Genomic DNA, 27,988 nt, shown 5'->3' with positions numbered 1-27,988 from the left:
TGAAATAAAATCACAATCTGTTGAAAGCCTCACAAATCAATTAGGAGAGAGAAATAATCATTATCACATAACTAAAAAGAAAAAGAAAAAGTAAACAAAAATAAACTTGATGCAAAAAAGTAAATCAACACTCAAACTTCCCACTTGGAAAAAAAAAAAAAAAAAAACACATTCATCAGTGGATCCATAGTAGATAAATAGCCACATTTAAACAAGCAAAACTTCCCCAAACTCTGAGTCAGATCAAACTATCTCACTTATTATTGTCTGAGCAGGGAAATTTCCTAAGACTCTAACATTTTTGTTTAGTTAATGGAAGTCACATTGGCCTTGATCTTGCATCAAACAGATGAACATTAATAGAGTAATTTAACATAAATCCTTGCTATATTAAATCTAAAAATACACATAATGAAATGGTTATAGACCTTTGTTGACCCAAAAGAAATAAATTATAATAGCATTTACAGCATTGAGTAAACATTAGCAATAATAAAGTAACGATACCAATGTATTTATATAGTTGAACAGTTTTTAAAATCTAGAAATAAGATTGTTTTTAAAAGTCTACTCAGATTTACTTTTAGGGAATCTCTCCAGCTATATTTTAGCTTAGATGGCATGCAGTTACTAAAGAAACCCTCGATAATATTCGAGGATTTAGGATAATGTATTTTATTTTTTTTCTTTTTCTGCTTGTCTCATTTCCATTTTTTTTTAAATTCCCCAAATATGTCAATAGGTGAATTTGGCAGAGATGAGGCATGTGCCTCTTTACCATCAAGTTATATCAAGAACAGGACTCCACTGCTAACCTCTGCTAGCCAAGGACTTTAGCCACTACCAGCTGAGACTTGCAATCAAGGACAATACAAAGAACAGCAGGCTCACTCATCCAGTCCACCAAAACTTGAAACAACATCAAGTGATGGTGCTCTTAGGCCCTGGCAGGAAACACAGCTGCGAGATAAAGCCCAAGCTCGGGAAACCTCTGCTCCCTGTGGAGCGGCTCTGGGTACCTGCTGCCCGGGTGGCTGGCGGTGGCCCTGGGCGCGCAGCGTGGCTCGGAGCTGGACGGCTGGGAGCGAGCGTACGAGTGGTAGGCGGTCAGCACCACGCCGCCCGAGTCCTCCACTTCCATCCTCAGCCGCGCATGTCCCCGCTCCGGCCCGAGAACAAAGGCAGGCACCAGCATGGACCAGCGCACCGGGACCCGGGCACCAGCCGGGCGGTACGGCCCGTCCAGCTCCTAGGGGCGCGCTCCCGCGGCTGTCAGGGGCGCCCGGGGAAGCCAGCCCCGCCCGCGGGGCAGCCCTATTAGCAGGGACTTAAAGACACGCCCACAAGCCCCGCTGGGGGTGGGGGTGGGGGTGGGGGCGGGGGCGGGGAGTACGCGGGTTGCGGGGGGGCCGCAAGAGTCGGGGGCAGGGGGATGGGGGGTATCCCTGTTTCTAGGAAACTGCAAACCCGCTGTGATCCTTCGGGGTTCAGGCTAGCTGCTCTAGGGATTTTTCTTGCTTTGTTTTTCTTTTTCTTTTCCTTTTCTCATCTCTCCCCCAACCCCCCCCCCCACACACACACACACACATACACACCCAAATGGGGGAGGCTTATCCCACAGCTAGTAACATTTCCTGCCTGGCAGCAAGACACCGAAGAAAGAAAGAAATCTTGCCTTGGGAGCCTGGGCTGAGAAGGAGAGGGGCCAGGTCTACAATGTGTGGTCTGGGGAAAGGAAGAAAATGTGACACCCTCTCATTTAAAGCATCCACATCAAAAATTGAAGAACCAGATTATGTTGCTGTGTACTTGGTCAAATTACAATAAACTTGATTTCCTTTTGGGCAGGTAACTCACCCAGCAAGCAGAAAACCTCCCTCCCTCACCCTCAACGCCACCGCAGCAACCAGCCTCTTACCACACCTGACATCCCTTTCCTCCTACCAATCCTGATCAAATTAAGATACTGCTTTCAACTTGTCTGAAAATTAGACTTGATTATTCTGGGCCAAATGCATGTTTTATCCAGATGTCTTTATTTAGAGAAATGTGTGGCAGGGAGGCAGGTATTAATCAGAAACGATTTTCAATCATTTGGAGTCTGAAATATGTCTTTACATATATAAAACTAACAGCACAAATGGAAAGACGACATTCTTTTAACCATTTAAAAAGGGAACCAGAAGATGCTAGAGGCCCACAATGACTTCATCTTTTACACCCAGACAGAGTGTTTTACCTGTTGTCTCTCACACTCCCCTGGGAGCTACAAGGAAGGGAAAAGAGAAGTTAGTTTACCCCTTACCCGAGTACTTACTATACTAGGTCATGCTAGGTATATAATTTCTCATAATCTGTTTCTGCACCTGTGAAATGGGAAAAACAGTAATCTTCTCATGGGGTAAAAGCATACATGCTAGGTTCTCCAGAAATGTTGGTCCTCTCTGCTACTTTCTTCACATTATCCAGAAGAGAGACATTTGTTTTCAAAGGTTGGACAAGCAAAAAAACAAAAAAACAAACAAACAAAAAAAAACCAAAATGCTTCTTAGAAAATATTTTGTTGATTAAAGGGGTTAGAATGACTAACATTTACTAAAATACCCTTTATGTGTTGGCTCCTGTTCTTTAGCTCTTTAAACAACTCTATGAGGTAGGTATCATTTGCATCCCAATTTTGTGAATTAAAAATTTATCAAACATCAGCGCATGAAAAAGGCATATACAAAGAATGCTTCCTTCTTCAAAATATATCAGTCCTGATCTTGGGGGTCATGGGACTGAGCCCAATGCTGGGCTTTGCACTCAGCAGAGGGTTTGCTTGAGATTCTCTCTGCCTTTCCCACTCATGCTCTCTCTCTAAAATAAATAAAATCTTTAAAAATAAATAAAACTTTGAGGCCAGACAAGTTTCAGAATTTAAATATCATTTTTTAAAAAATTTTTAAAAGGGGGAATCCCTGGGTGGCGCAGTGGTTTGGCGCCTGCCTTTGGTCCAGGGCACGATCCTGGAGACCCAGGATCGAATCCCATGTCGGCTCCCAGTGCATGGAGCCTGCTTCTCCCTCTGCCTGTGTCTCTGCCTCTCTCTCTCTCTGTGACTATCATAAATAAATAAAAATTTAAAATTTTTAAAAGGTAATTTGGTACAGGCACCATTTAATACAAAATATTCTCCTTCCAGTAATTTGGGACGGTACCCTTATTCAAACTTATTATTTCCTAAGTAGAAAGAATTGACTGTAAATGGAATAAACAAAGCCTATTAATAATCTCACATTTATTCAGATCAGGTTTGTCATTAAATCAGTTTTGCTACTAAACTTTTTTAAACATGTAATTTTTATAGCTTTTTGCATTTTGGAATTACCATAAGGATTACAGTAGTGAAACTTTTTCTGGGCATGGAATTTGTCTCCTTAACATTTTTTTTCTCTGAACTACAGATTCAGAATTTGAAATACTTGCAGGATATTTTCTTGTGAATATTTTTAGCCATAACTCTGCCTCAAGATGTCCAAAACTACGGTGGTGCTCCCTAATGCCAGCTTCAGCAGCCCAGCCCTCTCTCTTGTACATTCATATTTTAGAGGCCCTGGAGTCACTATGGCTTCCAACCATTCCTCCTATTCCCAATGCTGGGTTTTTGTTCTCATGTCACCATTCCTTGCCTAGGTGTTGGCCATCCTTCTTTGACAAAGATGACTTTCAAACACCTTCCTCTTAAATCCTTCCCCTCTTCAAAGTGCTGGTAGAATGATTCTCCTAAAACATAGTTCCTCCCCTTCTCAAAACCCCTGTTGTAATCCACTTGCTATAAAATAAAGTCCAAACTTCTAGGATAGGTGCTCTAATCTACTTTGACCACCCATTACTTTTTTTTACTCCTGAGACCCTGTGACCCTCTCATACCAGCCCATCCTGCCCTCTTATTTTGCCTTTGCTCCTGTCATTTTCCTGTCTAGAAATCCTTAAAAACCTTCTACCTCTCCCCCATGAAGCCTTCTCAGGTTGTTTCTAATTCAAAGCCTCCCCCCCTTGCTTCTATTATAAGAACTATCTCACTTGGCCACCCAGTCAAAGCATAGTCAGCCAAAACTGTACACACTGTGTCCACTGCACACACAGCTATTAGATCACAGTGTTTTTTTCCACTGAGCCCACATGTGGTCAAGAAACCCTTCTCAAAACAGAGCCTCCTCCTACAGCAAGGTAGCTTTGAGATGAAACTATCTGCTAACCCAGGATTGTATTATTATTTTCCAACAAATTAGTGTCCTTTACTACATTGCAAGCTACTAGAAGGGCTAGTGTCGTATTTTTGTCTTTATACTACAGAGCCCAGTGTTTTTGCAGAGTAGACAAGCAACAAAGAACATTTGTAAAATCAATGAACATATGAATCAATGAATGAAAGAAATAGTACTCTTAAGTGCAGTAGTTCTAATCTTTCAGGGTAGCCAATGAATTATTATAAATGATTCATAAGTCTGTATGGCACTGTCAATGATAACTGCAAACTAAAGAAAAAAGTTTCACATGTATGTATTAATATTTTTTAATGTAGGCATATGCTGTTGACTTAATAAAATATAACTCTAACCATTCTTGAGTTTTTTGGTTTCAGAGGGATGGTAGAGTGCACATACTGGGTATTATAGAATACGCTGTGCAGGACATTTTTCTCTTGCCCTCCAGATCCCCTTGCCACCTTCACTACTCTGTGTGGGGCCCCAGTGGCTCACCTTCTGGTCTATATCTCTGAGCCCTCTTGCCTCTGGTTTCAGGTAGGGTGCCACCAAAGAAAGGTACCAGCAGGACATCTATAGGAAAGGGGAAAAGCCAGCTTGGGTATATATTTCTCAGATTTCTCTTTTGATTTGCTACCAGCTGGCTCCTTCCACCTAAGGCTTTAGGTCCTGTAGGCAGCCCCCTCCCATGCTGCTCTCTCCAGATTCCAATAATGCTACCTCTACCTAGCCCTTCAAACCCAGGGGTACTCACAGCTCTTGGTGCACCAACTAATCCCCCCCTTTGTCCCTCCTGTACCATCCTTGTTGGTCCTCCATCCACCCACAGTCTTCCAGACAATCTCTTTACTAAACTCTCCTCATTCACTTGTGCTGAGTGCCCCCATCTCTTCCTGCCAAGACCCTGACTGATAGATGCCCCCACTGATATCTGGGGCAGTATCCCATAAGCAAAAACATTAGTATGTCTGTAGTGAACTATACAAATACACATACCAGGAGGGATAAATAAAAACGATAAATAGTCTCCTGTCAGCTCAGGTGATTTATCACTAGATAAGTTCAGATCTGAACAAGTTTTATAGTCATATGATTCATGAAAAAGCTTTCAGATTAGAGAGCTTTGGGGATTTGGGAATTATAGATATGGGATTGTGGACCTGGTAGAGTCTGTTAACATTTTTGGCATTCTGGGAACCACTGGGCTAGGGGTTCACAGCACAAGACTGTGACGGCTGGCTCAGCAGCAGGGTAACCAGGGACGCTGGAAAAAGATTCTCCATCTGGGAATTGGGTTGATAAACTGCTCCTACAGTGGACAGCGGACATTCGGAGCACAGAAATAGCACTGGCATTTGGAATAATGGTTAAGAGAAAATTCTACTTTCCTTGCATACTGCTATGTATGCCACTGCAGCACCCAGCACTGGACCAAGAACAGGACACCTGGGTGTCAGCACCAACCCTGCCAACAGAACACAGGACCCAAGCAAATCACTGAATTGCAGACCTGTTTCTTCACACATAGATGAAGCAAAATAGCCCGTATTTATTGAGTACTTAACATGGGCCTGGTTCTATTCTAGGTATCAGAACCTCAATTCATGAAATGCTCACAGTTGCTTTTTGAAGTATTACTGTTAGCATCTTCATTTTACAGTTGAAGAAACGGACTGCATTAACTTGTCCAAGGTCACCCTAGCTAAGAAATGGCAAAGCTGGCATTCAAACCCAGAAGTCTGGCTCCCTGCATCCAAGCTCTCAGGTATTATACTTCTCTCTCCCTCCCAAGACTTATTTGAGAGATAGTGAGATGCACATGAAAGAATGTGTGTGAATGCAAGCAGGGCGAGGGGTAGAGGGAGAGAGAATTTCAAGCAGACTCTCTGCTGAGTGCAGAGCCCAACACAGGGCTCTGATCTCATGACCCTGAAATCCAGACCTGAGCTGAAATCAAGAGTTGGACCGTTAACCAACTGAGCCACCCAGGTGCCCCTATATTTCTCTTTCATAAAAGATTTGCTGAGATTCAAAATACATCCTTTATATGGGAATAAAATGGGTCATCAGATTTATTTTTTGTGTGGCAGCTTTCCACAAACCTATTTAGGATTTTGGAGGATAGCTATCACTAGCATATAATAATAACAATGAAAACAGTAATAAATGAAGAGAGAATTACATGCATTTTCCATGTACAATAGTAAGATAGTTCATAATTTCTTTATGCATAAGAACAGTTCATTAACTGCCCTCAGAATGTGTTGAAGGTTAATTCAGTATTTTGTACTGCCTTGTAAATTTGTCAGTTAATACACATATATAAGAAATTTGATAATACTATCATATGTGAACTCCAGGTGCACAAAGACTCTTCACTTTCCAATGAAACCAAGGAAGCAGAATGGTAGACCAAAGAGGGACAGAGTTAAAATTAAATTATGAATTTGCTACTTACTGTTTGTATTACCTTAATTTCCTTATATTTCTATTTCCTAATTGAAATTGATTGGAGAATCTTCTCTGACAGTTGATGGGAAGATACAATGAGGAAGCATCTTTAAAACATCAAACATAGTGCTAAGCAATCTTAAATGCTCAAGAAATGTTGGTTCCCTTCTCTTTTTTTACTATCCTCGTCACCTGTCCTCTACCTCAGCCCTTCTAGAAGCATCGTTGAGTTCAATACTCAAGAGTAAACAACTTGATCTTACGAATTCCAAAGGCATTTCATAATCTTTACTAAAAGAAGAGTCAGTCTCAACTCACATAATGACTCACCTGGAAAAGCCTTACAAACTCTGGCCCTTGAGTGTCAGTGACACTATAGTACGTAATACGAAATATGATGATAGTCCAACATCTTCAATCCTACCAGGAGAGACAAGAAAACAGAACATTTATGCAAAACTTCAACATGGACAAAAGAAAAGTGCCTCTTGTGGCCTTGGCTGCTTATCTGGCAAAACTGCTACTAGAATAATCACTTAAGACCAGAACAGGAAAACAGCTACAGCTGCACGAGTCTCTGTAGCTGCTGACTGCCATTCCCTTAGCAAAAAAAGTTCAAAGTTACATAGTCACTGGTCCTATCTTGCAGGAAATGAAGGCACAGTTCTCTCCTACCTAGGGGAACATGTTAATTCTGTCAAAATTCCACTTTATATGCATTCCCACTTCCCCAACATTCTCTAAAAAGATTGGGTCAAATTAAGGCGAATAAATGCAAAATTTCATTTATATAAAAAAGAAATACTTTAATGAAACAGGTATTTTAAGAGTATTTAGAAAGGTAATGTGTAAACCCTCTATCATTGGATCAGCTGATAAATCTTAAATTGCTATTCTGAAATATTTCTCAAAACTTATTAGAACTAGCTAAATTATATAAATTTATTTTCTGAGTGCTATTATGACAGAATTTTTAGACTACTCTGATTTTCCTATTACTTTCTTAGTATCTATTTTTAAAGATGTGTCAGGTCTTATTTTTCTTTAGTATTTATTCCATGCTCTATGATCAATTGGTAATTGGGTTAAGCAGACTTGGTCACCACAAGAGTCTCTCAGCCAGGTTGAGACTCGTGTTATTTATGTGATGGACATAACTGAGTCAGTCAAGTGACTTAACTGACTTGTACAAAGAAATTGAATCATTATTGATTGGAAATAAATCACTACCAACACACCCAGGCAGAGTGGAGAGGAAGAAAACAGAGAAGCCACAGACATGAAGCTCTGGTATAAAAAGACTTATATTATGGAATACTTTCTGCAGTGCTCTACTTTGCAATTATACAAGGGTTTTATTTATTCATCCATCCCTCCATCCATCCTGAGAGGTATGCCCATAATTTGAACCTACATTGGTAAGCACCAGGAACATTAAAAGAATTATGAATTTGAAAGCACGGTCTCTGCAAGAGGGAGGAGTAAGTGTTGAAGTAGGGGGTCATCAAAGAACTTCCCAGAGGAGGTATTGCTAGAGATGAGTCTTAAAAGATGAGTAACAATTGGCCAGTTCAGGAGTTCAGGAGTAGGTGTGGGCAGTTGGGGGTGATGAGAAGGGTATTCCAAAGACAAGAGGCTGAAAAAAAAAAAAGGCACAAAGGAAATAAACAATGTGGCACATACAGGGAAGCACCTTTAGTTTAGCTCTGCTGGACAAGAAGGCATAAAGGAGAGAATGCTTGAGATGAAGCCAGAGACAGAGGCCAGGCACAGGAGGATTGGGGGGGGTGGGTGGCGGCGGGGAGTTGGATCTGAATGCCATGCGAAGAGTTTAAACTTTATCCTGGAGTTCAGATGGGAAATCCACTATAGGTTTCAAATAAGGTAGTACTGGGATCCTCTTGTGCTTTTAGATGGTCCCTCTGGGCTCTGCACAACCAGGTCTCATTCACCTCTTCTGACATACATCTCCTGCGTTTCCCAACCTCCTTTGGAAAAGAATGTACATGGGAGCCTGGGGAAGAAGAAAGCCCATTGTAAATGGCCAGATGCTATGCCCCAAAGAGAATGCTAAGAAAAAGCTCAAGATGGATTTTAAATAGCTGTTAAGAAGTTTAGCTTAATGCCTCAGTGAGGAAGCTGAGGAAAGGACCCCATCAATCTCCTCTGTCACTAGGTCAGTATTACAGATCAGTTACCTGGTTTATTTACAGTCACCCCAGGCTGTACAGACCACCTGACTTGGAAAGTGTTGAAATAAGCACATCAGGTTTCCACTGAATAGAGGAGGAGGGGAACAGGACTGTGAGATGCCTGGGAAGCAATATGGCATGCAGAGCTATCGAGGAGGAAGGTTTATTATGGCTGCAAACCACAAAAACATTTCTGACTCTGAAACAAGGAACAATGTTTTAGAAAGGTCGTGAGACTATCACATGATGGAAGGTCAAAGCTAGAGAACAAGGTTTGAGACAGAAATGAGAACACAATCTTGCCAGAATACAGTCTTGCCAGGGTGTTTCTTATAAAATTAACCAATTTCAACTTATTTCCCATCCTTGCTTCATTCTTCTTAGGACATAGAATACCATAACATTGCATCAAATTGGCTGTGCTTAGGTTGCATGCTTATCTTCCATTAGATGGTCACTGGGTGGTAAAAGAAACAGTCTGGCTGATGTGGCCTTTAGCAACTCCCTTGCCTTCTGTAATGGTAAGACTTCTATAATGGTAAGCCAGGCCCCAAGACCATATACCATGTTGGAGGACAGTCCCTTAATTGACATTTGAGTGCATTTAGGCAGCAGGAGTAGATTCTGAGACACCAACAAATAATCAGTGTTTACTACAGCAAGGTTTGGTGAAGCCTCAGGGAGGAACATCTGGCCTGAAAGGACCAGCTAAGAGGCACAGTCAAATCATGGAGGTAAAGATACCAAGAGCCAGGAAGGGAAGGGGTATTACACAGAGTGAAGTGAAGAAGTGACACCATGAGAAGGAACACACTTGCCCACCCTGCAGTTTTGCCTAGATGTGACCCTAAAATATTTCCTGAGGTTCACAAATCAAATGGGCCTGTGATTTTGTGATGATAACAGGAGGCTTCAAATCCATATTGCCTCATCAGTTCTCAAACATAGCTCAGATTACATTCAATAAGACTTACGTGACCTAACCTGAGTCGCCTGGGTCTAGAAGTATAACTGAAAGCATAATTTTATTTTATTTTTTAAAGATTTTATTTATCTATTTATTTATTCATTCATTCATTCATTCATGAGATACACAGAGAGAGGCAGAGACACAGGGAGAGGGAGAAGCAGGCTCCCTGTGGGGACCCCAATGTGGCACTAGATCCCAGGACCCTGGGACTACACCCTGGGCCGAAGGCACACGCTCAACCACTGAGCCACCCAGGTGCCCCTGAAAGTATAATTTTAAAGTACGTTTGTGAAATGGTGGTTAAAATGGGACTGGTAGAAGGAAGGCAGAGTTTGAAGCAGACATGAATAAACTGTTTCTTACATTTAGTGCTATAGGACTATGAGCCTTTACTTAATCTGAGATCTGATTTTTCTCCTCTGTAAAATGAGATGGTAATACCTACCATACACAGTTGGTGGCCCAGATTTAGAAAGGAAAACTTATAAAATCACAGTGTACGTAACACTCAATGCACATATATTCCTTTTATTATGTGATGCTTTCAAGAAACTGTTATTCTACCTTCTACTTTATTAGCAATAAATGCCAATTTGAGGTTTCAGGAAAATTCCATAAATTTTAGCCACCACTATTAGTCAACCAAAGAAGATAATTCAATACACTCCAAAGACTAAATATTTCTACAGAAAGGGTCATGACGGTGAACAGGGCCATGCACTGACACTGAGCAGATAGACTGAAGGAAACCGATGTCTGTCAGTTGAAACATTAGTGGTGTACCTACTTATTACTCATTATTACCCAGCTCAAAAAAGTCACAGAAAGCCCAAATGCCTTGGCATCACAGGCCGGAATACTGGCATGTCCCTGAAGAGGAAGCCTTGACTCATAGCACTGGCACTCCAGGTCAGTCTCTTCTGGTTGGTTTATCAGAAGGCAACTAGCACACTTAGTACAGATCCTGGGACAAGGTAGGCTTAAACAACTACTTACTGAACAAGGAGCCTCCTTCCACTTAATCCTCAGTTTTTTTACCTGCAGATGTAAAATGAAACTATCCGTCTGCTACCTGGCTGTGCCTTCCTCAAAAAAAGTGGGAGGACTAGAAAGTCGTCAGAGAGCAGTGTCAATGGGCCTCAAAACTAGAGAAGAGGATGCTGTGTAACTTGTGCCCATGGAGTTGTGTGATGCAGCCACGTCAGGATGGCTTAAAAAACAGAGTATAAGGCTAAAAGAAACCATGGTTGTAGTAATAAGACTTGTGTTGAGGGAGGGGCCATTTCTGATCTCTGCTGTCACCTGACAGCCATGAGCCTATGTATTATATTGGTCTATATTTCTTCCTTATCCCTTTCTTTGGAGGAGCACCCTGAGTGTCTAACACGGATGCTGTCCTTTGGCCACATGCATTGGATTGAGCACACTCAGCACCCCCTGCCTCAGTGCTTGCCGCATACCTCAGGTCTGGGTGCAGGAGTGGGTATCTGACCAAAGCTGGGCCACTTCCATGGGACCCCTGCCAGATCTTCATAAGAATTTTTTTCTTTTCCTGAAAGGATAGTGCGCCCCCTGCAGCTGCAAGCAGCCATCTTACTACCTCAAAATTTGTGTGATCTATCTTGAAGCCAAGGAGAAGCAAAGATGTTGGAGACTTCCAGACAGCATCATTTGACTCTATTCTGAGGCATGTCTGAAGTACATACTACCACTTATTTTGCTGCTTAAACTAGTATGAGTTGGGTTCTTGTATCTCACAACTGCAGAATAACAATATCCAGCACTCACACGGCTATAGTCTGCTTCTTCCATTTAGTGACATAGGACTATGAGCCTTTACTTAATCTTTCTGGGATCTGATTTGTGTTGTTTCATGCATCTGACTCCCTTAATCCCCACAACAGCTGCATGAGGAACTATTGTCAAAATCATTCTCTTTACTCTGCAGATGGGAAATGAGGGCACAGAGAGGTGAATTCACTCAGGTCACACATCCAGAAACAGAGATTACCTGGTGGAAATCAACCAGGTAATCTGGCACCAGGGTCCAGGAACTTAGCAACTACAGCACTGTGAACCTGAGGGGCAAGCAATTCAACATGTCTGAGGCTTCAATGTGAGGAGCAAATACACAACATTTTATCAGAGCAGGCTCTCAGTAAATAGCAGTGATTGTAGTATTTGTAATTATTTCCCTACTTCATTCCATTTTCTTCATTCTGAGTGGTGCTTGGTGGGTGGGAATAAATGACCTGATATTTACAAACAGCTCTGAGGATTTGCAATGAATGCTGGGTTCTAAGAATCAAAATAGTCTGTTCCCTAAAAACAAGTAACAGCTCTGTTCCTTTCCACAGATAAAGAATGAACCACAGTTTGGACCTCATAACCTGATTGTGCCTGTCCTAGTCACCATCACTTGAGGCTTGGCTGTTTTTAAAAAATCCTCTCAAAGTGATTGAAAAGAGGCTGAAGATGATGAGATACTTGAGAAAGAATTAGTATACCCTTAACAGTGCTTCAAAGAATTCAAAATCCCTTTGTTCTGAATTCATTTCAACTGCCAATGGTGGAAAAGGGTCTATTTCCTAAATTAGATGAATCCCTATTCTCTACAGATTACAAATCTGATCCAATGAAATATAATTCTAAAGGTAATCTCAATGGTAGAAATTTACCTTGAGATAACTGCAGTCATTTAGAGTCTGCTTCTTTTCTGATTCCACAGCTTTTCCATTCTTATTTGGAACTGTTCTCCCCTGCAGAAATGGACCAAACTAGCCACTTCCCTCTTCCTGGCTGGTTTGCTTTTCCAGGTCCCTCTGGTGAAGAGCAATGTGATTGGTGCTGAGGCATTCCTGGGTGGAGTCATTTGCTGTAGCTATCAAAGGGAAAAACCACCCCATTTATCTCCCTAACTATAAAACTATCATACTGGTTTCATTTTATATTTCCTAATATAACATTCTTCCTGTTCAGCCAGAGTACAATTGCTTTAGTGTGAATTCCAAAGGAGAATCATTAACAGACAAAAGAAGTGCAACAGGGGTGCCTAGGTGAATCAGTTGGTTAAGTGTCCAACTCTTCGTTTTGGCTCAGGTTGTGATCTCAGAGTCATGAGATCAAACCCTGCATCAGGCTCTGCACTCAGCACAGAGTCTGCTTGGGATTCTTTCCCCTTCTCTCTTCCTGTCCCTCTGTTCCTACCCAGCACACTTATGCACTCTCACATACGCATGCATGCTCTCTCTCTCAAATAAAAATCTTTAAAAAGAAGTGCAACAGGGTCTCATGGCTAGCAGGTGACAAAGCAGAAATCAGAATTGGCCTCTCCCTCCAACACAAATTTTATTACTATAACTAGTGTTTCATTTAGCCTTACACTGCCTTCAAAGCCATTCTAAAAGGGCTGCATTGCATAACTCCAGGGCACGAGTTACAGAGCATCCTATCTCTGCTTCTGAGGATCACTAGTACTGCTCTCTTGTGAATTTTGAGTCCTCCTACTTTTTAGAGGAAGTTGCAGTAAAGTAACAGTCCTGTACTTACATTTTTACATTTGCAGATGTAGAAACTGATGAAGTTGTCATAGCTGGAATAAAAAAAAAAAAAAAAAAAAAAAACAGCTAAAGATCTAAGTTCAAGATTTTCACTTTCAAGATGGGCCCTTGAAGGACATTCCAGATATACCCATCAAGAAAATTAGGTTTTTCATGACTAGAGCTCAGCACTTGAGTTTCCTAAGCTGTTAAAACTTCCCATTAATATCAAAACCAAAGTGTGAAAGACTGAATGTGGAGATTTTTAAACCATGACAAGTAAGGCTTGATGTAAAGAGAAGGGCAGCATTGCTCCCACACAGAGGAGACTTGGATTGGAAGCTCTCAGGGCTTGGAAGGCATGGCAAGGAGAAAAGAGAATTATATTCAGGAAAGGCTATTCAATCTGACCCTTCCTGGCTTAAATCTCTGGAATGTAGGGTAATACAAACAGTAGGTTTAAGTATTCAAGGATGGAGAAGCTTATGTGCCATCCCCACCTAAAACTCTGGGATGAGGCATCCTGCAAAAAACCTAAAATGACCTCCCAGAAATTGCCATGGAAGACCTAGAGAGAGCCAGTCATTTCCCATCTCCCCCAGTGAGAACCGACTGGGGCAAGCTCTCAGGGGAATCACGATAGCTAAGATCAAACAACTTTGTGGCCTAGGGCCTCAGGGTTGAGAACCCAAGTCAGGGGGTCAAACAGTAGGTCTAGCCAGGCCATAGAAGACCAAGGGTCAGCAAGAACTGATCTCTCAAGGAGCACTGCCTATGCCTACAGAGTAAACAAGAACTCCACCAGTAGTGGGGGCAATGTGAATAGCCACCCTCCCCACCTCCTATTACCAAAGAGTAAGGCAGGAAAGAAAAGTCTGAAGGACAACACTAGGCCCACAATGCTACAAACATCTCCTGTGCCCAGACACAATTTCAAGATACAAAGCAGAAGACAAAAACCCACCACAGAAAAGAATCAGAATGGGAAGTTGGAATTTTGATTGAGCTTAAGTCATGAACTTAATGATTTCCTTAAAAAAGCTTTTTTAAATCAAGGCAGTGAATGTTTTTGAAGCAGTAAAATAGAGCTGAGTGCAAAGATAGATGAATTAAGGCACACTTTCTGTAAATCTGGCTTGTGACTGTATTCAAAACCCACTCCATGAAGATAAATGAGATAAAATTCCTGCCTTAATAAGCGTATGATATAGTGGTGTATATTATAAGGTGAAGCATTGAAGCTAGGAGTTTTCTGCCTTATAATTTTGCATGTGATTGGTCTTGACATTTTATGAATAAATACATTTCATGCTTATAAACTAGGGCCTATGAGGGCTAAGTGAGAATAAAGTCGAGGGCCAGAAGAGTTAATGTTCTACTGCAGGAATATAATGCCAACTGAGAAAAACATACTAGAGCTGGACGAAAGCCCAGTAAAGGACAATCTAACTAATCACCAAGTTGAGAAGGATGCTTTATGAAAAGACATATTATGATGATAAACCAGTCAAAAAATGAAAATGCTGAGAGGGAACAGATTGATATCTCTGTTTTTTTTTTTTCCTAAAATAGTGCAATCATGATAAGCCATTACTGGATTCCAATCCAAAAAAATTAAAAATGGGGTGGCTAGCTCTGGGGTCTATGCACTCTACTTTTTTTTTGACCTAATAAACCCACATGATACCAGAAGTAACATGATTTTAGGTATTTGTATTTTATATGCTATGGAGGCAGGCAAAGTTCATGTGGTATGTTTATTCCCTTGCCCAGAAAAGGTGCCAACAATGGAGGATCTGTTTTCAGAAGACTCCAGTCAAGAAGGGACTTTCCCTGAAACATTTTAAAGCCAGACACTGAGAAAACCCAGATGCAATGTAGAAGAATTCTTATTACCCAATGAAACCCAGCCACAGTGACACTGTCCACATGGAGCACATTCAGGAGAGGTTCAGAGAACTGCAGACTTACACAGTAACTTCTAAAGCAGACAAGACAAATCTCACAACTCAGAGTAGACTTTGGGAAAACGCATAAGAAATGGCTTAACTTTGTATCCAGGACTTTGAAGCCAGAAGCAGACATCTCAACACAGAGAAAATTTTGAGTTATGGCAGTAATTTGGGCTATGTAGCAGATGAGGTGGCTGGGCCAGCAAGGCCATTCAAACATGATAGATAAAGCACTATCATCAATTCAATAGCAAGGAAGAAATAGGCACCTGTATAAAAACACATTCTGCTTCCTTTATAGTTACTTTTACATGTTTGAAATTGTACAGAGATCTTATTACAGAGTATGGGTTTAGTCATTCTCAACAAATGCTTTTGATGTCTCTATAAAAATCTAAGTTAAATATCCCCCTCTGCATGGATCCTGACTGGTTATTAAAATCAAGATTCTGGTAAATAATGGCAAGGACTTTTTTTTTTGGTGAGTATGCTAAATGGGCTATACTTATTTATGATTCTACAGCTCCTGTCCCCTATTATCTTTCCAAGCTGTACAATCTCACAACTTTTGAATTTCTTGTGTACCTAGGATGTGACTTCTTCCAACATGCTCCTTTCTAGTCAGCATCTAAAGTGGCCATACTTGTGCCCATCGTGTGCTGGAGCTGATTTGCGCTGGCTCGTAAAAGCTGGTTATTAAATTTTAGGAATTTTGTGAGCCAGTTGTTAGCCTCAGCTGTAATTAAAAATGAATTATATAACCTTGCAATTAAATAATTTATATTTGGGACGCCTGGGTGGCTCAGCAGTTGAGCCTCTGCCTCCAGCTAAGGGCGTGATCCTGGGATCCAAGATCGAGTCCTGCATCAGGCTCCCTGTGTCCTGCATCAGGCTCCTCTGCCTCCCTCCTGCATCAGGCTCCTCTGCCTCCAGCTAAGGGCGTGATCCTGGGATCCAAGATCGAGTCCTGCATCAGGCTCCCTGAGTCCTGCATCAGGCTCCTCTGCCTGTGTCTCTGCCTCTGTGTATGAGTGTGTCACTCATGAATATATAAATAAATCTTTAAAAAATAATTTATATTTAAAACAAAATTAAGAAATACTATTTAATTACATTTTACTATTTTTTTATGCCTTTGAGGCTAATTACATCTGTTCCTATGTATAGTACAAATACCACCTAATGGTGTGCTACTGTAAGTCTCTTCCCAACTCTGTACTCTACACTCATGCAGTAGTCTGAAATTGGCCATGGTGGGGTATTTACATCAAGAAAATCCGCAATTTACTATAAATAAGGGCTTATTTGTTGATTGTTCAGAATTTAAAAAGTGAGGTAGAGGGATGCCTGGGTAGCTTAGTGGTTGAGTGTCTGCCTTTGACTCAGGGTGTGGTCCTAGAGTTCTGGGATGAAGTCCCACATTGGGCTCCCCCACAGGGAGTCTGCTTCTCCCTCTGCCTATGTCTCTGCCTCTCTCCGTGTGTCTCTCATGAATAAAAGTAAAGGAGAAAGTGTTTAAAATACAGATTAAACCTACAAGTATATTGTACCTGTAGCCATTACACTGTAAATAACACAAATAAACAAGGGCATATTCTTCCATTACTCAAAAACTATTTTCTGATTCAGCAAAGAAGTGACTCATGTCACCTATGAAAGAGTGATGTCCTGACATATGTCTTGATTGTTTCACTGCTGTCTTCCTGGTTAACATAAATGCAGACACCAACCAGCATTTATGTCAGAACTACACTCATTCATCAAGTGATATATTATTCATCAACAGATACAAGGGTTCAACAACAACAACAAAAAATCAGAAGTATTTTATGAGAATCAAGAATCAATTGGGTCTATGGAATTTACAGTAAGGGTTTAGTGTATTTATTATTGCTTGTAAATTGTGTAGTACACATCCTAAATATGTTTTATAATAACCTTATATAAATAACACACATACATTTTTTTCCAGACAGCTGTTAAACATTTATCTGCAAAACACTGCTTGTGCCTCACTCTCATATAGGGAAAGGGAGATTGGTCCATTTTTGTTAATTTTGTTTTTACTATTAGAACAGTTATCTCTTTTATTGTGAAATATCCAATTTCAGATCTCTGTATATTGGCCCTTAGTTGTTTTCTACAGCATCAAAGTAGCTTGGCTAAGGGCTACTACAAGGAAAAAAAAAAGGCAGTAATTACCTATTTTCTTTACAATTAAAAGTGGCTCTTAAGAGGATGAATATAGTTGACCCTTGAACAACACAGGTTTGAACTGTGTGTTCCACTTATACGCAGATTTTTTACAGCACAGTTCTATAAATATTTATATTTATATAAATTTGATCCTTCTTTCTTTCTTTTCTCTTCCTTATATTTGTTTTTCCTAATAACGTTCTCTAGCTTACTTTATTGTAAGAATACAGTATGTAACACAAATAACATACAAAAATATGAGATATCGACTGTTTAGGTTATTGGTAAGGTTTCCAGTCAATAGGAAGCTACTAGTAGTTAAGTTTTACCCAGATTTTCGACTATCTGGGGGGGGGGGGGGGTTGGTACCTCCTAACCCATGCATTTTTCAAGGGTCAACTGTATGTACACACTGCATTATCTGTGCTAATAATCAAGCTGACCCAAAACATGTTAGTTGTGCCTTTGAAGTTATTCTGAGTTTGAAATAGATTTATGTTTGTGATGTTTCAAAGAAAATGATTTTTTTTTTTTTTACTTTTTAAGAAATCAGTATGTATTCTGAGAACTACATCTTAAACCCAGATCTGCAATCCACCAACTCTGTTATCTGCTTAGATAACTTCCTGTACTTCAGTTTCCCCATCTGTGAAATGAACATGATAATGGAATCTACTGCATAGGGCTGTTGTGATAATTAGATTCGTCAATGTGTGTAAAGTATTTGAAAGAGTGGCTGGCATAGAACAGAAGTCTTGCCATTATCATTATCCCTACTTTTACTACTGCAATTGCCGCTGCCACACAAAGGAGTCAATTCACTGACTTACAGATACTAAAAGTAAACTGTTAAGGGTCCTAATCTTAGACTCATGCTGGTGCAGAAAAAATGACTTACCAAAGATCACACAGTTTGTCATATTAGAACCAAAAATAGATGTAATGTCTTCTGATAATCTAAGATTATCTCGTTCAGCTATTGGCTTCTTTCTGACCTTTTTATTTATCTTGACTAGTCAGTCAATTTCTACGAGCTATATGATTCTTTTATGAAAAAGAATTCTTTTATCTAAGTATACTAGAATGCTGTAGAGGTATATTGTCCAATATGGTAGCCACTAGCTACATGTGGCTACTGAGCATTTGATGTGTGACTAGGGGGAACCGCGATATACTGTAAGTGTAAAATACACATGAGATTTTAAAAACTTCCCATAAAATTAAAATGTAAAATATCCATTAATAATGTTTATGATGGTTAAAAATTTAAATTATACTTTTTGAATGTATTGGGCTAAATAGAATGTATTATTAAAATTAATTTTACCTGTTTCTTTTTACTTAATGTTACATCTCGAAAACTTAAAATTACATATGTGGCCCAAATTTGTAGTTTGCATTATATTTATATTGGACAGTCCTGCTCTGTATAAGAGTAATCTCTATGTCCAACTTTGAAAGCTGGAAATATTGTTCTGTTTAATAAATTTAAGAAGTGTTTATGGCCTCAAAGGAACTATCATCCCGTAGTCATCCAAGGTAGAAATCTAAGAGGTATTGGTGACTCTTCCCTCTTCCTTGATCCCACACACAATAACGGTTGAATCATTCTCATTCTATCTCTCCATCTCCATCCCTCCTACCATTGCAGTCCTCACCATCCTTATGTGGACATTACAAGAGTCTTCATACCCCCTCTACCTGGCCACCAGTCTTGGATCCCAAAATCCATCTCCAACATTGCTGCCAGAATAATATGTATCTAAAACACAAGTCAGATCATTGTACTTTACTGAGAAAGGCCCTTCCCTTGGTTCCTATTACCAAGTTCATTGGCATGACACATCCACCTATCCCTATGGTTTTGACACTGCTTACCTGTCTAATCTCATCTCAACTCATTACACATGCTACTTTTGAAGTGATATGAATAAAATCTTAAATATGCTCATTTTGTTAAATATTGGGTTGTCATGGAGGTGTACATAGTAGAAAAGAATGGAGAAGACCTGGGTAATGGTATGAAACGATCATTTATAATATTTATAAATTCATTAGTAAATTTTTCTGAATTAAATAAAAAGCTCAGGATCAACATCTTACATGATGTCCTAGCCAATGTGTTAAAAACAGGAAGGAAAAAACAGTCTGTATGGTTTTATCAGACACATGTTAATATGATTCCTCAGATCTCCTCAAAACTGTGATCTCCTGAAATCAATTATGAAAAGAGTTCGGTGCCTGGGACATGGTGTATATTTAAATCACAATTACTTTTTAACCCTTTGCTCACCTCCACCAACCCCTACCTCCATCATCACAAGTCTCTAGGGGGAGCCTGGGAAATGAAATCCCAACTTTCAAATATAATGGATGGTTTAAGCACTCACTCACTTTCAAGGCCTTTATCCATGTCAGAGACCACTGATTAAGGAGGTTAAGGAGCTTAAATATATGTTATTACATGGAAGAGCTTTATTTGTTGAAAATAGTGAAGAGAAAAAGAAAAGCACAGAAGGCAGTGTAAGTAATAATTGGAAAAACAGGGAAAACACATTTCATGCCTGCTTCTTTCCTGACAACTTAAACAAACAAGAAAGGAGTCATGTGAATGGCCAGGTTATCTCTATTTCAAAAAGTATTTGTCATAATATATGGAGATACATTGGAGAAATTTCATTTAGTATTAACATGAAATTTTCATTCTGATGAAAGACAATTTGCTTCTAGCTAACATTCTCAGTAACTATCCTGCTCAGTAACTATCCTTACTCTCCCTAGTAAATTATAAAAATTAAAAAGTAATTCTATAATAACGGACTTACACACTTATATAAATCAATAATTATGGAAATATCATTGATGTTGCCATTCTCACTTAGATAATGCTTAGATTTTTTTCCTTCAAAGATGTAGAGTCCATTTTTTTATTTTTAAGATTATAAGAATTTTATAATAGTTATCACCCTTGTGACTAAGATTTGTACTCAGACTGATAGATTTGGAACACATAATTAATAAGCATTTGCACCGTTACTAAAATGAAGATGCAATGACACAGCTGAACTTCTCCAACGTATGACAGCTGGTCAAAAACAAACATTCTCATAAGCTTTGTTATTAAGCTGCTTATATTTGTAGAATCTGCAAGTCTGAGAAATATTTAGAATCTACCTAATCCACGTTCAGATCCAATTTAGGCATCCCATTCAATTCATCAAGAGGTTTTTTTTCTCTTTTGCTCTCGGATTTAATTCATCAGACTTCTATATAATGCTTGAATAGTTTTTAAGCTTTCTGAAATTTTAACCATCAAAATGACACCCCTGGCTAATTACCGCACTTAGAGGCTGATTTCCTATGTCAAAATTCCCCATTTTGAGGGAGTTCTGGCACAGGGTGGTACTTGCTTATAGCTGGATTAAGATTACCCAAATTTTGAGAAGATTTAGCTTTCACAGCCCCCATTGGGCAAGGCAAGATGAGATTGTCATTCTTTTCTGGTTTCTACAACTCATGTTTTTTCAATATAGAAGGTTAAGAGGGGATCCCTGGGTGGCACAGTGGTTTAGTGCCTGCCTTTGGCCCAGGGTGTGATCCTGGAGACGGAGATCTAATCCCACGTCAGGCTCCCAGTGCATGGAGCCTGCTTCTCCCTCTGCCTATGTCTCTGCCTCTCTCTCTCTCTCTCTCTCTCTCTCTCTCTGTGATTATCATAAATAAAAAAATTTAAAAGAAAAGGTTAAGAGGATTTCCATCTAAAATTTACATTATATTTCTGCAAAATAATAAATAAAAAATTTAAAAAAAGGTTAAGAGGATTTCCATCTAAAATTTACATTATATTTCTGCAAAATTACATTGCGGTAGCAGCCACACTAGAAATTTTAGCTCTCTGAGGATGCTAAAACAAAAACACAATGTTGCTGTGACTTTTTCCCTAGACTTTTCTGTGCTTCCAACACTCCCCATCCTCATTTGCTCTCCAATTCCAATCTTTCAATCCAGGGAAAGGCAAACCATGCCACATGGGCCAAATCTGGACTGCCACCTGCTTTTGGTAAATAAAATTCTATTAGAATACACCCACACTCATTTGTTTATATACTGTCTATGGCAGCTTTCATGCTACAACAGGAAAACTGAATAATTGTGACACAGATCATATGGTCTGCAAGCCTAAAATAATTACAAACTGGCCCTTTAGAACAATATTTCCTCACCTTTGATCACTGAGTACCCACTTTCATCTCTTCCTCCTATGTGGTAGATGCCCAAGTCAAGGGAACTCTTCCACTTTTTCAAGAACACAGCAAATACTTCCAAACCACAAAACGCTCTCTCTGCTAATAATACCCTCCTTTAACCTTCACTTTGTGGAGTTCCGAATCATCCTTTAAAATTCACCTCTCCTGTCATTTTAAAAAAAATTTTAATTTATTTATTCATGATAGACAGAGACAGAGACAGAGAGAGAGAGAGAGAGAGAGGCAGAGCACAGGCAGAGGGAGAATTAGGCTCCATGCAGGGAGCCCGACATGGGACTTGATCTCGGGACTCCAGGATCACGCTCTGGGCCAAAGGCAGGCGCTGAACCACCGAGCCACCCAGGGATCCCCTCTCCTGTCATTTCACTTGCGGTTCTTTTCTTGTCTATCCCATGAAATAATACTCTTTTGTATCATTTTATTTTATAAACACATTTGTTAGAATTTATCTCATTCTCTTTTAAGAATATCTTTTGTGCCCTCAAGTATATAATTAAGTTCATTTAGAAAGAACAGATTTCCTTACTATATTATCTTACCATACAGACTCATGGTATCCATTTATTCAATTCTTCTAAAGAGCTGTTTTGAGCTATTCTTCTTCTAATAATAGCACTGTGAAACAGAGATAGTATCATATACAACTTTGTATTTCATTTTCCCCAAATCCCCGTCCAATCCATCGCTGTCACTCCCCAGGTAGCCCAAAGCACAGTGCCCAGTTCATAGTGTAAGATAAACTTCAAAAGGATCAGAGATTAAATGTAGAATATTAAACCACACAAGTACAGTTGACCATTAAACAACATGCATTTGAGCTCGAACAACATGCATTTGAACTCGTGGGCCCACTTATATGCCGATTTTTTTCAAAAGTAAAAACATATGAAATCTGTTGCTGACACCTTGGGGAAACAGGAATTCATATACTGCTGATGGGAATTCAAAACGGTATACTAACAGACACTTTGGCAACTTCTAGCAAAACCACATGCCTTTAGCTTCTAGCTCAGCAATCTGACATCTAACAATCTAACCAAAGATATACCAGCAGAGGTATATCTGCAAAGATATATGCAGAGGGTTATTCTTGACACCATTTGTAATAGCATAAGATGGGAGTAACCCAAGTGTTCATAGATAGCAGGCTGGATGAGACCACAGAAAACTATGAAGCTACAAAAAAGGAAGCAAGAATACCTCTATATTACTACTAAGAAGAGATCCCCACCATATGTCATTATTGGAAACAGCAAAGTGCATATAGTATGCGTCTGCTATTTTTCAGAAACAGTTGTTTTCCTTAATCCACCTCCCTTCCACCTGTAAACACATACAAAATAGCACATAACTTCAGGAAAAGTACTGCTTGATAACTCAATTCACTTTGAGTCACAAAAGCCAAAGTGAAATGTTCTCCTATTGCTGCCTATTCAGTTTCCCTAGTACCACTCAGAAACTTCTTAGGCAACAAGGGTCTGCAGCACTCTGCCCTTGCCTGACCTGATTTGGGGGAATGTGAAGAGCTTTTCAGACAAAATGTGTTTAGTTATTTTCATAATTTCCAATTGACCAGGCCCAAAAATAAGGTCAAGTTTTTCAAAATAAAACCCCATATGATAATGTAGTTATTTAATACTTACCCAAAGGAATGTATAGCTGAAATTCCATCAAAATATTTTTATTGCTAATTATGGGAAGAATTTTAATGTAACACTTACTTTATACCTACTATGAGCTAGGCACTATTTTCATTACTTCATAAATATTAACTAATTTAACTTTATAAAAACCTATAAGGCATTCCCACAGTTTCATTAAAAAAGGAACTGTAGCACAGAGGAATTAAATAATCTGTCCAAAGTCACACAGCTACTAAGTGGCAGAGCTGGGATTTGAACTCAGGCTTGACTATTTAACAACCATACTCCACCACCTCTGTTCAACTCCTCTAGCACTTCAGTTACGCTACAGTTCACAGTACAGGCTCCCTTGTTTTCTGTAGCCAAATACCATGTTTTAAGCATATACATCAACTTAAGTATATGGCAGTTTTTAAAATATCTTTGAACATGTTCTTCAAATCCACATAGAAGACAGTCTTCAGAGCAAGGGTCAAAGGGAAGTTAAGAATAATAAGTACATGGAGTTAAATATACAATTCTTTCCAATCCTTCATACATGGTTCCCTAACTGTTCATTTACTTAAAAAAAAAAAAACATGGTGGAAAAATTTTCTGGATCTGCTACAAATTATAATGGTAAAAATTCATTAGCTTAAAAAAAAGTCACAAGTTTATTGGCTTATTTCTTTCACCATGAGGAGCATGTATCATTTTATTTGCCCAAAGCTCACCTCTCCTCAATACAGCATACAAACTCACTCCCGGGAGATTGAAGAGAGCTGTTCAAAGACAGAATTTTGGAAGTGCTTGGTGAAAACATAAGCCCATTCTCAGGATATGACCATAGAGAATAATTGTGAAAGGCAGCGCATATAAAATTCTGAAAAACGTAACATGACTATAACCTATACATTGAAAACAGATTATGTTAGAGACAAAGTTATACTACTATATACATACATAATTCATGTTTATCATAGTCTATTTTACAGTTAACTTTGAAAAAAATGGCCCAATTACAAAAACAGTACCTTACACTTCTTTGTGGCTGACCACACTCCTATCAATTGCATTCTCTACCTTTGAAAACTAGCACTGCCTACAAATAAAAATATACTGAAATTCCCTTAAACTCAAGGGATTAGTGATATAGGTATTATGCTAGAAGGCAGTATCCAGTGAAAAAATGTCTTTGTAAGTCCTATTCATTTATACATTATGGAACAATGGAAGAAGGAGGTAAAATTCCTTAAGCCACTAAGACAGACACAGGATATCCCCAAGCAAAGTAGAAATTCTCTTGATCTTGGGAAATAACAAAAAAGAATTTAAATTGTCTTAGGAGATCCTAGAGCAAAGGGGGTAAATTTAAAATAGTGGGGGAAAAATCCAGTGAGGACTATAGAGAACCAGTATTTTAATCAATTCATCTACTCTTAAGACAAAAACACAATGAAAATGTCTGTCAGTTTGATACTCAAGATAGGCTGGGGGAATAAACAAAAGAAACTAGAAGGAAAGACCATTCACATCAGGCCTATATCCATTACCATTTCTGTAACAACAGCAACCATGCATGACACATTTTTCTGAATTACTCCTGTTTCAATATTCTGTATTATAGTTCAGATACATTCATCTGTATTTATCACATGTTGTGATTTTTGTGTGGTCCCAGGTTCTCCTTCCTGACTAGGAGCTGGACAAAAGTGACCTTTTGGTTCCCCTAACATTTCCCTCTTATCCTCCCCACACCCATACAACCCCAATACTGATGTGTTTTGGCACTGTAACTGTACCTTTCTTCTCAGAGTGACAGCCAGGATTCCCAACCTGAACAACCTCAGACTTTCAGCCCTGAACTGCTCTCCAGGCTATCAGTCCAATCCTATCCTCTCCCCCTCAAGTGAGAAAACTTAATTTTCTTGGCTCTGTGCCCTAAACTTCCTAATATCAACCACCCAACCCCAGCTGCTTTTTTGGCCACAAGTTCCCTTTCCCTAAGCCTCAACAACAAAAAAGGATATTTTAGGTACTTACCTACCCAGCTAACTTTACTTCCTCCCTCTCTAAAAGGTTTTCTCACAGTGCAGTGAAGAAGAAGAAACAGGAAGAGAAAATTAGTTCAATTCCTGAAATATTTACTGAGCATCCATGGTATGTTCCATGTAAGCACTGAACTTTACACTAGCTGAGAGGGGATGGGGCTGACACACCCCAAATGAATGACATACATCCCTTGCTCTCAAAACTCTTGGAGTTGAATGGTGACAGGGGTGAAAAATCAAGCAGAATACAGGGGTGATTCTTACATGAGATAATCTAGCTTCATTTGAGGAATGACTTAGAGAGGGAAAGGATGAACTAGGGAAATAACGCTTGCCTTTTTCTGCTATGAGCACCAAAGGGGAAGCAATTGCTTCTAACCAGAAGACTGGGAAAGTCTTTGTAGAGGAAATGGCTCTGGAATTAGATCTGAAAGGTAAGTAGGACTTTAATAGTAGACAATGACAGAAAGTGTGGGAGAACTCCCTTGGTGTTCCTGCCTATGTTGCAGCGCCCTAAAATCCATCTGACAGCTCTCACTCACTTTTCCGGTGAGCAAGTGTATTAGTTTGCTAGGTCTGCCCAAACAAAGTACCCACAAACTGAGTGGCTTAAACAACAGAAATTTATTTTCTCATGGTTCTGGAGGCCAGAAGCCCTAGATCAAGGTTCCTAGCAAAGCTAGTTCCTTCTGAGGGCAGTGAGGGAGAAATTGTTCATGCCTCATGCCTAGCTTCTGGCGGTCTGCTAGCAATCTTGTCATTCCTTGCATCACTCTGATCTCTGCCTTCATTTTCACATGGTTTGTTCCCTGTGTGCATATCATTTTTCAAATTTCCCCTTTTTGGGCAGCCCTCGTGGCTCAGCGGTTTAGTGCTGCCTTTGGCGCAGGGTGTGATCCTGGAGACCCTGGATTGAGTCCCATGTCGGGCTCCCTGCATGGAGCCTGCTTCTCCCTCTGTCTGTGTCTCTGCCATTCTGTGTGTGTGTGTGTGTGTGTGTGTGTGTGTGTCTCATGAATACATAAATAAAATCTTTAAATTAAAAAAAAAACAAATTTCCCCTTTCTAAAAAGACACCAATCATACTAGATGGGGGACCATCCTAATGACCTCATTTTAACTTGATTACCTCTGGGAAGGCAATATCTCCAAGTAAGGTCACATTCTGAGACATTGAGTATTAAGAGTTCAACAGATGAATTGCAGAGGGCAGATAGAACTCAACCCATAACAGGAAGATACTAGAAATATAAACCAATATACGAATATTACACTAATTATATTATTAATTAACACTGAAATATAATGCATGTGTTTCATATTAATCAATATAATTATGAGTAACAAAACTGTATTAATACACTTATTATAAATATTATGATTTACAATATATATAATGATAACATAAATCTTTACTGACCACTTACATGAGCTAAATTATTTTTTCAATATTATTTAGTTCTCACAACATCCTATGAAAAACTTCCTATTTAAAGATAAAGAAAAAATAAAGATGAAGAAACCGATATTTAGAGGGGTTAAAAAATTGCATACAACCATATGCTTGCAGGCAGTGAAGCTGAAACTTGAACCAAGGTCTAAGTACTTCTATCCTTGGAACCCTAATCACTGCACTGAGTATGGTAGTAATATAACACACATTTAGAAATGGACAGCTGTAAAGTAATAAAATGGATTCTTCTATATGATTTGTGAAAATTACTCTATATTTAAAATTACTTTACATAGACAAATTAGATTACTTGTAGCACAAAGGCATTTTCATATTTGCAGATTTTTGTTAGGTGAAATACTGGCCTTTTTCAAATTCTTCACCTCAAATCCCCATACCATCCTGAAGAAACACTTCAAATTTCATGTTTTTAGAGTCTCTATTTCTGAATAGCAAGAAGGGCACATCTTGTGCCTACAGATTCCAAGTCCAACAATGACTTGTTTCTTCCCATTAGAAGTAAATGAACAGAGAGAACAGATAACGCATTACAGTACCAATAGAATCCAAATAAAAATACTAGAGAACCTGGCTTCTGAACAAGTGATAAAAGGTTTAATGCCATCTACTCTTACTGTAAGTCCCGTTCAGAGGATACCAAGTTTAAAAGGGGGGAAGCAAGTGGGGGTATTTTTTCATCTTTCCGTTTTGGTAACAGGAGTTGTATTGAAAAGGGATCATTATGGTAATAACATTTTAGATTTTCATAGTACTTTAGAATTTTCAAAGTGTTCTCACATATTTTATTTGGTGGGCAATTTACAGATAAAGACACTTAGGCCCAGAGAGTTTAAGTGGTCTCCCAATCTGACCTAGCTAATCAATAATAAGAAACACAAAAAATACATTCCATACGTTCAGAACAGCTTTTTGCTATCCCTTAGCCTTTGGGAACACCATGTAGCTCTTCAATGTCAAAGCTAAAATGACTTATGAAGCTCTTCATCAAGAATCTGTTGCAAAAGATGCTGAACTGTTTTTCAG

The 27,988-nt window shown here is 39.3% G+C and overlaps 1 protein-coding gene across 16 annotated transcripts in view; it reads right to left on the bottom strand.

The window, feature by feature from the left end:
• Positions 1-27,988, bottom strand: part of ARHGAP28 (Rho GTPase activating protein 28) — a 237,580-nt gene that overhangs the window by 204,943 nt on the left and 4,649 nt on the right. For 8 of the 16 annotated variants that reach the window (XM_038543812.1, XM_038543811.1, XM_038543814.1 and 5 more), the window contains exon 1: positions 1,020-1,278. In XM_038543812.1, coding sequence (XP_038399740.1) covers positions 1,020-1,195 — 176 coding nt within the window. In that variant the 5' untranslated portion in view covers positions 1,196-1,278. Of the gene's footprint in view, positions 1-1,019; positions 1,279-6,720; positions 6,809-7,031; positions 7,122-12,541; positions 12,745-13,412; positions 13,456-22,357; positions 22,434-24,174; positions 24,223-25,483; positions 26,412-27,988 lie in introns of those variants that run through there. The other 8 variants (XM_038543825.1, XM_038543824.1, XM_038543823.1 and 5 more) reach the window with 6 other exon arrangements.

Source organism: Canis lupus, chromosome 7, assembly GCF_011100685.1.
Source record: "Canis lupus familiaris isolate Mischka breed German Shepherd chromosome 7, alternate assembly UU_Cfam_GSD_1.0, whole genome shotgun sequence".
NCBI classification, from domain to species: Eukaryota; Metazoa; Chordata; class Mammalia; order Carnivora; family Canidae; genus Canis; species Canis lupus.
The sequence above is the reverse complement of the archived record's forward strand: the minus strand, read 5'-3'. Positions and strand labels throughout refer to the sequence as shown.